The following is a 16,931-nucleotide window of genomic DNA, read 5'->3' as shown; positions in this document are numbered from 1 at the left end:
TCACTACCTGTGAAGATTTCTTTGGGGGATTTCAATGAATGTGCACACTGGAGTGAAGTTTTACATGTTTTTTAAAATATAAAAATACTCAAAGTTTTATATATATTTTTAAAGATAGAAATACTCAATGGCTCACGCAGAACCAACTTCTTAACCACATGTTGAATGAGTTCATCTCAGATGGGGTGTGTTTTAAGACATTTCAGATAATTAGCAGACGCGCTTATCCATAGCGATTAGAAAGTGTGCTCATTTTTGTACTGGTCCCACATGGGAAATGAACCCACAACTCCGGCTTTGCAAACGCCATGCTCTATCAAGTGAGCCACACCGGACATTTGCTCTTTAATGGCACCCGCACCAACAGTCACGGGCGCAATAAATGTCTCCCACGCTCTTTCCCCGAAAAAAAAAACGGTTGTCAGTAATGGGATGTTTGGACCTGCAGCCTGTGTAAACTAAGCTGTCATGCATTTTTCCATCGACTTCTACACGGGCATTTGACTAATGTTTATGAATGTACTTTAGGCCCCCATAGGGCATTGTTCATTTTATGATTTGTTTTCTTCAATCCCAATAGCCTAATTAGCGTCAACCATATAACTGTATTACATTAAGAAAACTTATATAGGCCTAAATAGTACATTTGCTTGAACATGACTTGTAATGACCAGGTAGATGAACCACCACCACCATTAGCCTACTAATCACACTTTAAGCTCATTTTCATCGAGCCTAGTTGGCTACATCACGTTCCGAGATGCAGTCTCGTGCGCAACTCGAGAGATCAAAAGGGACAAGTGAACCAGTTGCTTTGCTAGAATAACTCAAGGGACAAATAGTCAATCGGAGTGGGTGAGTATTTATAGTCTTGTGCATTAATGAGGCTCCGTCTCTGGGCTCTTTGACTCAGAGCGCGCGGAGAATGGGCGCCTCACAGCCCTGGGTACCGTTGGAGTGCATAAAAACAGACCAGACAACTTTTACCTTTCAACCAACAGATTCAGCGATGGCACCTCGTGCATTCGGCGCTGGAAAAGCCTAACAGGTAGGACTGTCTGTTTTTGGCGCACACATAATACAGGTTTAGATTCATGCAGGGATTGTTATGGTCACCTGCCAAGTCTTGTTCTGATGCTTAAACGTTTTTCATCCAGGATTGTTTTTGTATTTGTTTATTCTAGCCCAGCCTACTTGATGCATGACTTTCAATGATTTTTAAAAACTTTATGCCGTCTATTACCCATTTTCATTGTGTTCCATTTGGGTATGCATGTTGGCTTGATATACTCCCCACACGTGATTGTGGTTTAGGTATCAGGGACTGACCCCTATTCAATGTCTTTTCCACGTTGGTTCTACGTAATTGCCTTGAAATGAAGTGGAAACAACGTTGATTCAACAAGTGTGTGCCCAGTGGTTCACGAGAGGCATATCGAAGGTGTCGTCTGCCTTTCACATAAAATGGAACAGATTTTCTCATTCACAAAAATTGAAGCAAAGGCAGCGTGACAACATTTCAATTGACATAATATGTATATTAACTGTAATATGTTATAATGAATTTCTCAGAGGTGTGCATATTTCTAACAGGCATGAGGATGTCTTAATAAACAACAGGAAAAATTGTTCAGATAAACATAAATTATTTCAAGAACTGCAGGTGGGAGATAGCATCCCCAAATTAATTTGTACAGTCAAACTGATTTGATAATTGAACATTTCCAGTGATACTGACTGATTAGGAGTCAATCATTGTGATGTAGGCTATCAGAATAATGTGTAACGCCTTTATTTTTGATAACCAGATTACATATGTCTATTAGCAATGTATTCTTGGATAAATGCTTTTGATGCCTACTGCTCTGTCAATCCAGTCATTCTTCTCAGGTCAAACCCTTTATGTAAACCTGTGATTGCAGTGTGTGTGGGCCGTCTGATGGAGGTCGATGTTATTGCTACATGTCCAAGTGCATTGGCACATTCACCTGAGACAACAACAGGACAAACATGCACTGCTCTGTTCCCAAGCGTGTATGTGTGCGCTTGTGTGTGTGCGTGAATCCATGGGTGTGTGTGCATGTGTGTGAAAGAGACACACAATCTGCCAAAATATGTCTTTTCTTTTTCTCTGTCTCGAACACACGCAGACCCACACTGCATTGCTGTATTTTCATTCCACATTTCCCATGATAGAGGTGTTTATTATCAGAGAACAGGAAGTGTGCAGCCCCAGTCACCATGAGCACTCTGAGTCACCATGTCTACATGCTGATGGAAGAGCTCCCTCCCGGTAGACTCTGGTTGGGTCTGTTCAATCTCAGTACATGATCAGGAACTAGACCATAGACATAATTAAGTGATAAGGCGGTGTTTGGAGGATATATTTGAATGGGTCTTGTTAGGCTCAAGACGAAGTCGAGGGCTCGCAAACCGTGCCATTATATCCTCCAAACACCTGCTTTATTACAGCTGTAGAGAGTAGCATATGCAAATATGAGTCTGGAACAGCAAGGCTAGTATGGTGGGGATGGGGAGCAATGGGACCTCTGTGGGACTACAAAACTTGAGGAGAAGAGGGAAGGGAGAGAAGGGAAGAGGAGAGGAGGTGAAAGGAGAAGAGGAGAGGAGGAAACAATATGAGGGGAGGAAACAATATGAGGGGAGAGGAGGAAACAATGAGGGGAGGAAACAATATGAGGGGAGAGGAGGAAACAATATGAGGGGAGAGAATGAAACAATATGAGGGGAGAGGAGGAAACAATATGAGGGGAGAGGAGGAAACAATATGAGGGGAGAGGAGGAAACAATACGAGGGGAGAGGAGGAAACAATACGAGGGGAGGAAGAGAATATGAGGGGAGAGAAGGAAACAATACGAGGGGAGAGAAGGAAACAATACGAGGGGAGAGAAGGAAGAGAATACGAGGGGAGAGAAGGAAGAGAATACGAGGGGAGAGAAGGAAGAGAATAGGAGGGGAGAGAAGGAAACAATATGAGGGGAGAGAAGGAAACAATATGAGGGGAGAGAAGGAAGAGAATACGAAGAGGGGAGAGGAGGAAACAATACGAGGGGAGAGAAGGAAGAGAATATGAGGGGAGAGGAGGAAACAATACGAGGGGAGGAAACAATACGAGGGGAGAGAAGGAAACAATATGAGGGGAGAGGAGGAAACAATATGAGGGGAGAGAAGGAAACAATACGAGGGGAGAGGAGGAAACAATACGAGGGGAGAGAAGGAAACAATACGAGGGGAGAGGAGGAAACAATACGAGGGGAGAGAAGGAAACAATACGAGGGGAGAGAAGGAAACAATATGAGGGGAGAGAAGGAAACAATATGAGGGGAGAGAAGGAAACAATACGAGGGGAGAGGAGGAAACAATATGAGGGGAGAGGAGGAAACAATATGAGGGGAGAGGAGGAAACAATATGAGGGGAGAGGAGGAAACAATATGAGGGGAGAGGAGGTAAGAATACGAGGGGAGAGGAGGAAACAATACGAGGGGAGAGGAGGAAACAATACGAGGGGAGGGAAGGAAACAATACGAGAGAAGGAAACAATATGAGAGGGGAGGAGGAAACAATACGAGGGGAGAGAAGGAAACAATACGAGGGGAGGGGAGGAAACAATACGAGGGGAGAGGAGGAAACAATACGAGGGGAGAGAAGGAAACAATACGAGGGGAGAGGAGGAAACAATACGAGGGGGAGGAGGAAACAATACGAGGGAGAGAAGGAAGAGAATACGAGGGGAGAGAAGGAAGAGAATACGAGGGGAGAGAAGGAAACAATACGAGGGGAGAGGAGGAAACAATACGAGGGGAGAGAAGGAAGAGAATATGAGGGGCGAGAAGGAAACAATATGAGGGGAGAGAAGGAAACAATACGAGGGGAGAGAAGGAAGAGAATAATACGAGGGGAGAGAAGGAAACAATATGAGGGGAGAGGAGGAAACAATATGAGGGGAGAGGAGGAAACAATACGAGGGAGAGGAGGAAACAATACGAGGGGAAGAAGAGAATATGAGGGGAGAGAAGGAAACAATACGAGGGGAGAGAAGGAAACAATACGAGGAGAGGAGGAAACAATACGAGGGGAGGAAGAGAATATGAGGGGAGAGAAGGAAACAATACGAGGGGAGAGAAGGAAACAATACGAGGGGAGAGAAGGAAGAGAATACGAGGGGAGAGAGGAAGAGAATAGGAGGGGAGAGAAGGAAACAATATGAGGGGAGAGAAGGAAACAATATGAGGGGAGAGAAGGAAGAGAATACGAGGGGAGAGGAGGAAACAATACGAGGGGAGAGAAGGAAGAGAATATGAGGGGAAGGAGGAAACAATACGAGGAGAGGAAACAATACGAGGGGAGAGAAGGAAACAATATGAGGGGAGAGGAGGAAACAATATGAGGGGAGAGAAGGAAACAATACGAGGTGAGAGGAGGAAACAATACGGGGGAGAGAAGGAAACAATACGAGGGGAGAGAAGGAAACAATACGAGGGGAGAGAAGGAAACAATACGAGGGGAGAGGAGGAAACAATACGAGGGGAGGAAACAATACGAGGGGAGAGAAGGAAACAATATGAGGGGAGAGAAGGAAACAATATGAGGGGAGAGGAGAGAAACAATATGAGGGGAGAGGAGGAAAAATACGGGGAGGGGAGAGGGGAGAGGAGGAAACAATAGGAGGGGAGAGGAGGAAACAATACGAGGGGAGAGGAGGAAACAATACGAGGGGGAGGAGGAAACAATACGAGGGGAGAGAAGGAAGAGAATACGAGGGGAGAAACAATACGAGGAGGAAGAGAATACGAGGGGAGAGAAGGAAACAATACGAGGGAGAGGAGGAAACAATACGAGGGGAGAGAAGGAAGAGAATATGAGGGGCGAGAAGGAAACAATATGAGGGGAGAGAAGGAAACAATACAAGGGGAGAGAAGGAAGAGAATATGAGGGGAGAGAAGGAAACAATACGAGGGGAGAGAGGAGAGGAGAAACAATACGAGGGGAGAGAAGGAAACAATATGAGGGGAGAGGAGGAAACAGAGGGGAGAGAGGAGAGAAGGAAACAATACGAGGGGAGAGAGGGGAGGAAGAGAATACGAGGGAGAGAAGGAAGAGAATATGAGGGGAGAGGAGGAAACAATACGAGGGAGAGGAGGAAACAATACGAGGGGAGAGAAGAAAGAGAATACGAGGAGAGGAGGAAACAATATGAGGGGAGAGGAGGAACAATATGAGGGGAGAGGAGGAAACAATACGAGGGGAGAGGAGGAAACAATACGAGGGGAGAGGAGGAAGAGAATATGAGGGGAGAGAAGGAAGAGAATATGAGGGGAGAGAAGGAAACAATATGAGGGGAGAGGAGGAAACAATACGAGGGGAGAGAAGGAAGAGAATACGAGGGGAGAGAAGGAAGAGAATACGAGGGGAGAGAAGGAAGAGAATACGTGTGAAGAGAAGGAAACAATATGAGGGGAGAGAAGGAAGAGAATATGAGGGGCGAGAAGGAAACAATATGAGGGAGAGAAGGAAACAATACGAGGGAGAGAAGGAAACAATACGAGGGGAGGAGGAGGAAGAGAATACGAGGGGAGAGAGGAGAGAATACGAGGGGAGAGAAGGAAACAATATGAGGGAGAGAAGGAAACAATATGAGGGGAGAGAAGGAAACAATACGAGGGGAGAGAAGGAAACAATACGAGGGAGAGGAGGGGAAACAATACGAGGAGGGGAGGAAACAATACGAGGGGAGGAAACAATACGAGGGGAGGAAACAATACGAGGGAGAAAACAATACGAGGGGAGAGAAGGAAGAGAATACGAGGAGAGAGGAAACAATATGAGGGGAGAGGAGGAAACAATACGAGGGAGAGGGAAACAATACGAGGAGGAGAGGAGGAAACAATATGAGGGGAGAGGAGGAAACAATATGAGGGAGAGGAGGAAACAATACGAGGGGAGAGGAGGAAACAATACGAGGGGAGAGGAGGAAACAATAGGAGAGAAGGAAACAATAGGGGGAGAGGGAAGGAAACAATACGAGGGGAGGAGGAAACAATACGAGGGGAGAGAAAAACAATACGAGGGGAGAGGGAGGAAACAATACGAGGGGAGAGGAGGAAACAATACGAGGGGAGAGGAGGAAACAATACGAGGGGAGAGGAGGAAACAATACGAGGGGGGAGGAGGAAACAATACGAGTGGAGAGAAGGAAGAGAATACGAGGGGAGAGAAGGAAGAGAATATGAGGGGGAAACAATACGAGGGAGGAGAGAGAAGGAAACAATGAGGGAGGGAGGAAACAATATGAGGGGAGAGGAGGAAACAATATGAGGGGAGAGAAGGAAACAATACGAGGGGAGAGAAGGAAACAATACGAGGGGAGAGGAGGAAACAATACGAGGGAGAGGAGGAAACAATATGAGGGGAGAGGAGGAAACAATATGAGGGGAGAGAAGGAAGAGAATACGAGGGGAGAAGGAAGAGAAGGAGGAAACAATACGAGGGGAGAGAAGGAAACAATATGAGGGGAGAGAAGGAAACAATACGAGGGGAGAGAAGGAAGAGAATACGAGGGAGAGAAGGAAGAGAATACAAGGGGAGAGAAGGAAACAATACGAGGGGAGAGAAGGAAACAATATGAGGGGAGAGAAGGAAAAATACGAGGGGAGAGAAGGAAACAATACGAGGAGGAGGGGAGGAAAAACAATATGAGGGGAGGGGAAGGAAACAATACGAGGGGAGGAAACAATACGAGGGGAGAGGAGGAAACAATACGAGGGGAGAGAAGGAAGAGAATATGAGGGGAGAGAAGGAAACAATAGAGGAGGGAGGAGGAAACAATATGAGGGAGAGAAGGAAACAATACGAGGGGAGAGAAGGAAACAATACGAGGGGAGAGGAGGAAACAATACGAGGGGAGAGAAGGAAACAATATGAGGGGAGAGGAGGAAACAATATGAGGGGAGAGGAGGAAACAATACGAGGGAGAGGAGGAAACAATACGAGGGGAGAGAAGGAAACAATACAATATGAGGGGAGAGGAGGAAACAATACGAGGGGAGAGGAAAACAATACGAGGGGAGAGGAGGAAAATACAAGGAAGAGAATAGGAGGGGAGAGAGGAAACAATACGAGGAGAGGAGAGAAGGAAACAATACGAGGGGAGAGAAGGAAACAATACGGAGGGAGGGGAGGAGGAAACAATACGAGGGAGGAGGAAACAATACGAGGGAGAAACAATACGAGGGGGAGGAGGAAACAATACGAGTGGAGAGAAGGAAGAGAATACGAGGGAGAGAAGGAAGAGAATATGAGGGGAGAGAAGGAAACAATATGAGGGGAGAGAGGAAACAATATGAGGGGAGAGAAGGAAACAATACGAGGGGAGAGAAGGAAACAATACGAGGGAGAGGAGGAAACAATACGAGGGGAGGAAAAGGAAACAATGAGAGGAGAGAAGGAAACAATATGAGGGGAGAGGAGGAAACAATATGAGGAGAGAAGGAAGAGAATACGAGGAGAGAAGGAAGAGAATACGAGGGAGAGGAAGAGAAACAATATGAGGGAGAGAAGGAAACAATACGAGGGAGAGGGAGGAAGAGAATACGAGGGGAGAGAAACAATACGAGGGGAAGGAGAATACACGAGGGGAGAGGGAAGGAAACAATACGAGGAGAGAGAGGAAACAATATGAGGGGAGAGAAGGAAACAATACGAGGGGAGAGAAGGAAACAATACGAGGGGAGGGGAGGAAACAATACGAGGGGGAAACAATACGAGGGAGGAAACAATACGAGGAGGAGAAACAATACGAGGGAGAGGAGGAAACAATACGAGGAGAGAAGGAAGAGAGGAAATGAGGGGAGAGAAGGAAACAATATGAGGGGAGAGGAGGAAACAATATGAGGGGAGAGAAGGAAACAATACGAGGGAGAGAAGGAAACAATACGAGGGAGAGAGGAGGAAAAACACGAGGGGAGAGAAGGAAACAATCTGAGGGAGAGGGAGGAAACAATATGAGGGGAGAGAAGGAAACAATACGAGGAGAGGAGGAAACAATACGAGGAGAGAAGGAAACAATACGAGGGGAGAGGAGGAAACAATACGAGGAGGAGAAGAAACAATACGAGGAGAGGAGGAAACAATACGAGGGGAGGAAACAATACGAGGGGAGAGGAGGAAACAATATGAGGGGAGAGGAGGAAACAATACGAGGGGAGGAGGAAATAATATGAGGGGAGAGGAGGAAACAATACGAGGGGAGGAGGAAACAATACGAGGGGAGAGGAGGAAACAATATGAGGGGAGAGAAGGAAACAATACGAGGGGAGGAAACAATACGAGGGGAGAGGAGGAAACAATACGAGGGGAGGAAACAATACGAGGAGAGGAGGAAACAATACGAGGGGAGGAAACAATACGAGGGGAGAGGAGGAAACAATACGAGGGGAGAGGAGGAAACAATACGAGGGAGAGAAGGGAAAAACAATACGAGGGGAGAGAAGGAAACAATACGAGGGGAGAGGAGGAAACAATACGAGGGGAGAGAAGGAAGAGAATACGAGGGGAGAGAAGGAAGAGAATACGAGAGGAGAGAAGGAAACAATATGAGGGGAGAGAAGGAAACAATACGAGGGGAGAGAAGGAAGAGAATATGAGGGGAGAGAAGGAAACAATACGAGGGGAGAGGAGGAAACAATACGAGGAGGAAACAATACGAGGGGAGAGAAGGAAACAAGGGGAGAGAAGGAAACAATGAGGGGAGAGAAGGAAACAATATGAGGGGAGAGAAGGAAACAATACGAGGGGAGAGGAGGAAACAATATGAGGAGAGGAGGAAACAATATGAGGGGAGAGGAGGAAACAATATGAGGGGAGAGGAGGAAACAATATGAGGGAGAGGAGGTAAGAATACGAGGGAGAGGAGGAAACAATACGAGGGGAGAGGAGGAAACAATACGAGGGAGGAAGGAAACAATACGAGGGGGAGGAGGAGAGAGGAAACAATACGAGGGGAGAGAAGGAAACAATACGAGGGGAGAGGAGGAAACAATACGAGGGAGAGGAGGAAACAATACGAGGGGGAGGAGGAGAACAATACGAGGGGAGAGAAGGAAGAGAATACGAGGGGAGAGGAGGAAACAATACGAGGGGAGAGAAGGAAACAATACGAGGGAGAGAGGAGGAAACAATACGAGGGGAGAGAAGGAAGAGAATATGAGGGGCGAGAAGGAAACAATACGAGGGGAGAGAAGGAAGAGAATACGAGGGAGAGAGGAAGAGAATACGAGGAGAGAAGGAAGAGAATACGAGGGGAGAGAAGGAAGAGAATACGTGTGAAGAGAAGGAAACAATATGAGGGGAGAGAAGGAAACAATACGAGGGGAGAGGAGGAAACAATACGAGGAGGAGGAAACAATACGAGGGGAGGAAACAATACGAGGGGAGGGAGGAAACAATACGAGGGGAGAGAAGGAAGAGAATACGAGGGGAGAGGAGGAAACAATATGAGGGGAGGGAGGAAACAATATGAGGGGAGAGGAGGAAACAATACGAGGGGAGAGGAGGAAACAATACAAGGGGAGAGGAGGAAACAATACGAGGGGAGGAGGAGGAAACAATACGAGGGGAGGGAGGAAACAATACGAGGGGAGAGGAGGAAACAATACGAGGAGAGGAGGAAACAATACGAGGAGGGAAGGAAACAATACGAGGGGGAGGAGGAAGAGAATATGAGGGGAGAGAAGGAAACAATACGAGGGGAGAGAGGAAGAGAATACGAGGGGAGAGAAGGAAACAATACGAGGGGAGAGAAGGAAACAATATGAGGGAGAGAAGGAAACAATATGAGGGGAGAGAAGGAAACAATATGAGGGGAGAAGGAAACAATATGAGGGGAGAGAAGGAAACAATATGAGGGGAGAGAAGGAAACAATATGAGGGGAGAGAAGGAAACAATATGAGGGGAGAGAAGGAAACAATATGAGGGGAGAGAAGGAAACAATACGAGGGGAGAGAAGGAAACAATACGAGGGGAGAGCAGGAAACAATACGAGGGGAGGGGAGGAAACAATACGAGGAGGAAACAATACGAGGGGAGAGGAGGAAACAATACGAGGGGAGAGAAGGAAGAGAATATGAGGGGAGAGAAGGAAACAATATGAGGGGAGAGGAGGAAACAATATGAGGGGAGAGAAAGAAACAATACGAGGGGAGAGGAGGAAACAATACGAGGGGAGAGAAGGAAACAATATGAGGGGAGAGGAGGAAACAATATGAGGGGAGAGAAGGAAACAATACGAGGGGAGAGGAGGAAACAATACGAGGGGAGGAAACAATACGAGGGGAGAGGAGGAAACAATACGAGAGTAGGAAACAATATGAGGGGAGAGGAGGAAACAATATGAGGGGAGAGGAGGTAACAATACGGGGGAGAGGAGGAGAAACAATATGAGGGGAGAGGAGGAAACAATACGAGGGGAGAGGAGGAAATAATATGAGGGGAGAGGAGGAAACAATACGAGGGGAGAGGAGGAAACAATACGAGGGGAGAGGAGGAAACAATATGAGGGGAGAGAAGGAAACAATACGAGGGGAGGAAACAATACGAGGGGAGAGGAGGAAACAATACGAGGGGAGGAAACAATACGAGGGAGGAAACAATACGAGGGGAGGAAACAATACGAGGGAGAGGAGGAAACAATACGAGGGGAGAGGAGGAAACAATACGAGGGGAGAGAAGGAAACAATACGAGGGGAGAGAAGGAAACAATACGAGGGGAGAGAGGAAACAATACGAGGGGAGAGGAGGAAAGAATACGAGGGGAGAGAAGGAAGAGAATACGGGGAGAGAGAGGAAGAGAATACGAGAAGGAAACAATACGAGGGGAGAGAAGGAAACAATACGAGGGGAGAGAAGGAAGAGAATACGAGGGGAGAGAAGGAAGAGAATATGAGGGGAGAGAAGGAAACAATACGAGGGGAGAGAAGGAAACAATACGAGGGGAGAGAAGGAAGAGAATACGAGGGGAGAGAAGGAAGAGAATATGAGGGGAGAGAAGGAAACAATACGAGGGGAGAGAAGGAAACAATACGAGGGGAGAGAAGGAAGAGAATACGAGGGGAGAGAAGGAAGAGAATATGAGGGGAGAGAAGGAAACAATACGAGGGGAGAAGGAAGGAAGAAATACGAGGGGAGAGAAGGAAACAATACGAGGGGAGAGAAGGAAACAATATGAGGGGAGAGAAGGAAGAGAATACGAGGGGAGAGGAGGAAGAGAATACGAGGGGAGAGAAGGAAGAGAATACGAGGGGAGAGAAGGAAGACAATATGAGGGAGAGAAGGAAACAATATGAGGGGAGAGGAGGAAACAATACGAGGGGAGAGGAGGAAACAATATGAGGGGAGAGGAGTAAACAATATGAGGGGAGAGGAGGAAACAATATGAGGAGAGGAGTAAACAATAACAGGGAGAGGAGGAAACAATACGAGGGGAGAGGAGGAAACAATATGAGGGGAGAGGAGGAAACAATACGAGGGGAGAGGAGTAAACAATAACAGGGGAGAGGAGGAAACAATACGAGGGGAGAGGAGGAAACAATACGAGGGGAGAGGAGGAAACAATTTGAGGGGAGAGGAGGAAACAATACGAGGGGAGAGGAGGAAACAATACGAGGGAGAGGAGTAAACAATAACAGGGGAGAGGAGGAAACAATACGAGGGGAGAGGAGGAAACAATACGAGGGGAGAGGAGTAAACAATAACAGGGGAGAGGAGGAAACAATACGAGGGGAGAGAAGGAAACAATATGAGGGGAGAGGAGGAAACAATATGAGGGGAGAGGAGTAAACAATAACAGGGGAGAGGAGGAAACAATACGAGGGGAGAGAAGGAAACAATATGAGGGGAGAGGAGGAAACAATATGAGGGGAGAGGAGTAAACAATAACAGGGGAGAGGAGGAAACAATACTAGGGGAGAGGAGGAAACAATACGAGGGGAGAGGAGGAAACAATATGAGGGGAGAGGAGGAAACAATACGACAATACGAGGGGAGAGGAGGAAACAATACGAGGGGAGAGGAGGTAAGAATACAAGGGGAGAGGAGAGGAGGTAAGAATACGAGGGTAGAGAAGGTAAGAATATGAGGGAAGGAAAGACTACAAGGGCAGGGGAGAGTGGGGGAGGAAAGAATACGAGGGAGGGGAGGGAGGAAAGATTATGAGGGAGGGGAGAGGAGGGGAGGGGAGGAAAGAATACGAGGGAGGGGAGGGGGGGAGGAAAGAATACGAGGTTAGAGGAGGGGAGGAAGGAATACGAGGGGAGAGGAGGGTAGAATATGAGGGGAGAGGATGGAGGAATATGAGGGGAAAGGAGGAAGGAATATGAGGGGAGAGGAGGGTTGAAGGGGCATCACCAGGAAGGAGACAAGTTGTAAGTTTCCAACTTCCAATCCACTCCCTTTCTTCTGCCCTTGTGCACACCCCCTGCTGATCTGAAAGGTCTGGATAGGTTAAATGAATTTAGCTGAAAGGTTTTTATAGGTTAACTTAATCTACCTACCACTGGGCCAGGTACAACAAAGGTACTTCATGCTTGGAGTGTGTATTTGGACTGCACAGGTGTAGGCATTACCATTTTGCTGAGAGAGAGAGTGAGAGAGAGAGAGACACCGCCATCTAGGGAGTGATTGGCTCTCTCTGATGGCGAGGATTTACCGTAACAGGCCAAAGGCAATAAGACATGACTGTTGGGGATGAGTGGGAAATCATCCTTTTTTTAAATTAAAAAGTGAATAGTTTCAATAAAATGAGATTGATGATGGTGCCAACCAACTATGTGTCTGCTGCAGTGGTCCAGCAGAAAACAATAACTTAACCTCTGAACCTACCAGCCTTCATCAAACACACATCTCCGACATTAAGCTGTTAAACTGCTGGAAATTTAAAGTGAATAACAACAGTAACGTTTTATTGTAAAGACTGAGAAGTCATTTATTTTGTCATTAAGACGATAAGATTTCTTTCTGCTGGGAGTCTGAGATTACGTCCCTCTGACCATGGCCTGCCATTCTCTGGAGGATATTGTGTTTTGTGTTAGCTGCGATGGCCTCATTGTGTAGGTGACACTATCATATGTGATGGCTTTATATCAGATGTGAGAGAGGGATAGTGTGTTCTGAATGGGGAATGGTTGACATATATTTGTGCAGGGTGGCATTTTTTGAGATGGAGGCAGCTCTGCAGAGTGGGCACAAAGTTATTAAATCTCATTTTAAACCAGACCCTAATCACACTGCTAACCCTAATGCCTAACCTTAAATTAAGCAAATTGTTACGATATAGCCAATTTTGGCTTTGCAGCTGGCCTATTTAGTGGAAATCGCTCAGTTCTGCCTCCAGGACAAGACTTATGACAACAAACGTCAACCTTATGTGTATTCAATATCGAATATACACTCAGTGACCACTTTACCAGGTACACTCCTTTGCATCCAGAACAGCCTGAATTCTCGGGGCATGGAAACGTTGCTCAATTGGTATCAAGGGACCTAATGTGTGCCAGGAAACATTCCCCACACCATTACTCCACTGCCAACAGCCTGTACCGTTGACACCAGGTAAGATGGGGCCAAGGACTCATGTTGCTTACGCCAAATCCTGACTCAGCATGACGCAACAGGAACTAGGATTCCTTGGACCAGGTGATGTTTTTCCATTCCTCAATTGTCCAGTGTTGCTGATCTTGTGCCCATTGGAGCAGCTTCTTTTAGTTTTTAGCTGACAGGAGTGGAACCCGGTGTGGTCGTCTGCTGCAGTAGGACTGATGAGTTGTACGTTCCGAGATGCCGTTCTGAACACCACTGTTGTATTGTGCCATTATTTGTCTGTTTGTGGCTCGCCTGTTAGCTTGCATGATTCTTTCCATTCTCCTTAAACCTCTCTCGTCAACGAGCCCACAGGACTGCTACTGGCTGGATGTTTTTTGTTTGTCGCACCATTCTCAGGAAACACTAGACACTGTCATGCATGAAAAGCCCAGGAGGCCACAGTTTCTGAGATACTGTGCCTGGCACCAACGGGCATACCACGCTCAGTCACTTAGGTCACTTGTTTTGCCCATTCTAACGTTCAGTCAAACAGTAACTGAATGCCTCGATGCCTGTCTGCCTGCTTTATATAGCAAGCCACGGCCACGTCTGTAGGAACAACCCTTTTCGTGAACGGGCTGGTGTACCTAATAAACTGGCCTCTGAGGGTAGATCTTGATCATGGCGACGTATCAGATTAGATGGTGATGTGACTCAGGGTTTCCCTATGGGGAGGACATCTCATATGACGTGTATGGAGCTTTCTCTTAGTGGTTGTAATGGGATCAGCTCCGTCCCTGTCCCTCTCTCCCATGCAGGTCTCTCACCCAGCCCCTCTCCCATGTCACCGAGACGTCTCCATGGCAATGTTTCGCGTCACTGAACGCTTCTTCTGGAATGACTCGGAAGGGATTTGGGAAGACCTCCTCCATGGGAATTCCTCTGGTGGTTGGGAGGAGGATACAGAGTGTAACTACTATGCCATGCTGTATTCCCTGCTCATCCTGGCCATCATGTTTGGCAACGTGCTGGTGTGTCTGGCTGTGGTGCGAGAGAGGTCCCTCCAGACCACCACCAACTACCTGGTGGTGAGCCTGGCTGTAGCTGACCTGCTGGTGGCCTCGCTGGTCATGCCCTGGGCTGTCTACCTGGAGGTGAGGGTCCACCTGGGTTGTTTGAGGGAGGGAGGGAGCTGAGCATCACATAGGGTGTTTGACTGGACCCCATAAGGAGAGGAAGGGTGCATGTGGATGGGTGTGATTGTGTGTGTTCCCATCTAAGACCAGGAGATCCAGCAGTCAGGCGATGCAGCTCAGAACACATCTCTGTCAGACAGTTGTTACCACATATTATAGTGCACAAAGGGAAGGCCTGTCTGAGCAGCACTATCTGCCTGGCTGAGGCGGGCTGGAACTGGGAGTGTGTAATTGTTCTTGTGACGGGTGTGAATGTGAGGGCATAATTGAACTGTGTGTGAGGTTTTTTTCTCGATCATGTTGTATTGTGGAAGGGAGAGAGACAGAGAGAGAGAATCATATATTTGATGTTGTGTGTGTTTATGAATGATGATGACTGATATTGATGATAAAGCTGTTTGATTGTGTGTCATGTGACCCTGTGTTTCCTGTCCAGGTGGTCGGAGGGGCGTGGCTCTTCAGCAGGGTGTACTGTAACGTCTTTGTCACCCTGGATGTCATGATGTGTACCGCCAGCATTCTCAACCTGTGTGCTATCAGCATCGACAGGTAAGGGGCTAGTTGTGTGTCTGTGTGTGTGTCTGTGTGTTTGTGTGTAAGAGATGTGTGTGTGTGCGTGTCTTGAGTTATTTTTTGTTGTTTTGAAAGTGTGTCGAAATGGACATATACCGTAGGAGTGAGGTGTGTGTGCCTTAAATATTTGATTATAAACACTCTCACGAGAAACATTGCATTCATAAACATTTGCTGGCTCGGATCACCTTGTTATGTGTGTTTGCTGTATGGAGGTGCCTGTACCCTCTAGGTTAGCGTGCTGTATGGAGGTGCCTGTACCCTCTAGGTTAGCGTGCTGTATGGAGGTGCCTGTACCCTCTAGGTTAGCGTGCTGTATGGAGGTGCCTGTACCCTCTAGGTTAGCGTGCTGTATGGAGGTGCCTGTACCCTCTAGGTTAGCGTGCTGTATGGAGGTGCCTGTACCCTCTAGGTTAGCGTGCTGTATGGAGGTGCCTGTACCCTCTAGGTTAGCGTGCTGTATGGAGGTGCCTGTACCCTCTAGGTTAGCGTGCTGTATGGAGGTGCCTGTACCCTCTAGGTTAGCGTGCTGTATGGAGGTGCCTGTACCCTCTAGGTTAGCGTGCTGTATGGAGGTGCCTGTACCCTCTAGGTTAGCGTGCTGTATGGAGGTGCCTGTACCCTCTAGGTTAGCGTGCTGTATGGAGGTGCCTGTACCCTCTAGGTTAGCGTGCTGTATGGAGGTGCCTGTACCCTCTAGGTTAGCGTGCTGTATGGAGGTGCCTGTACCCTCTAGGTTAGCGTGCTGTATGGAGGTGCCTGTACCCTCTAGGTTAGCGTGCTGTATGGAGGTGCCTGTACCCTCTAGGTTAGCGTGCTGTATGGAGGTGCCTGTACCCTCTAGGTTAGCGTGCTGTATGGAGGTGCCTGTACCCTCTAGGTTAGCGTGCTGTATGGAGGTGCCTGTACCCTCTAGGTTAGCGTGCTGTATGGAGGTGCCTGTACCCTCTAGGTTAGCGTGCTGTATGGAGGTGCCTGTACCCTCTTAGGTTAGGAGTGCTGTATGGAGGTGCCTGTACCCTCTAGGTTAGCGTGCTGTATGGAGGTGCCTGTACCCTCTAGGTTAGCGTGCTGTATGGAGGTGCCTGTACCCTCTAGGTTAGCGTGCTGTATGGAGGTGCCTGTACCCTCTAGGTTAGCGTGCTGTATGGAGGTGCCTGTACCCTCTGCTGTAGGTTACCCTCTAGGTTAGCGTGCTGTATGGAGGTGCCTGTACCCTCTAGGTTAGCGTGCTGTATGGAGGTGCCTGTACCCTCTAGGTTAGCGTGCTGTATGGAGGTGCCTGTACCCTCTAGGTTAGCGTGCTGTATGGAGGTGCCTGTACCTGTACCCTCTAGGTTAGCGTGCTGTATGGAGGTGCCTGTACCCTCTAGGTTAGCGTGCTGTATGGAGGTGCCTGTACCCTCTAGGTTAGCGTGCTGTATGGAGGTGCCTGTACCCTCTAGGTTAGCGTGCTGTATGGAGGTGCCTGTACCCTCTAGGTTAGCGTGCTGTATGGAGGTGCCTGTACCCTCTAGGTTAGCGTGCTGTATGGAGGTGCCTGTACCCTCTAGGTTAGCGTGCTGT

At 47.7% G+C, this 16,931-nt stretch overlaps 1 protein-coding gene across 1 annotated transcript in view; it reads left to right on the top strand.

The window, feature by feature from the left end:
* Window positions 1–731: 731 nt before the first annotated feature.
* The window catches only part of LOC112252992 (D(3) dopamine receptor-like), a 49,729-nt gene continuing 33,529 nt past the window's right edge, over window positions 732–16,931 (top strand). Inside the window, exons 1-3 of the mRNA XM_042308949.1 lie at window positions 732–1,048; window positions 14,415–14,750; window positions 15,229–15,341. Coding sequence (XP_042164883.1) covers window positions 14,457–14,750; window positions 15,229–15,341 — 407 coding nt within the window. The 5' untranslated portion in view covers window positions 732–1,048; window positions 14,415–14,456. The remainder of the gene's footprint in view (window positions 1,049–14,414; window positions 14,751–15,228; window positions 15,342–16,931) is intronic.

Source organism: Oncorhynchus tshawytscha, linkage group LG29, assembly GCF_018296145.1.
Source record: "Oncorhynchus tshawytscha isolate Ot180627B linkage group LG29, Otsh_v2.0, whole genome shotgun sequence".
Taxonomy (NCBI): Eukaryota; Metazoa; Chordata; class Actinopteri; order Salmoniformes; family Salmonidae; genus Oncorhynchus; species Oncorhynchus tshawytscha.
The sequence above is the reverse complement of the archived record's forward strand: the minus strand, read 5'-3'. Positions and strand labels throughout refer to the sequence as shown.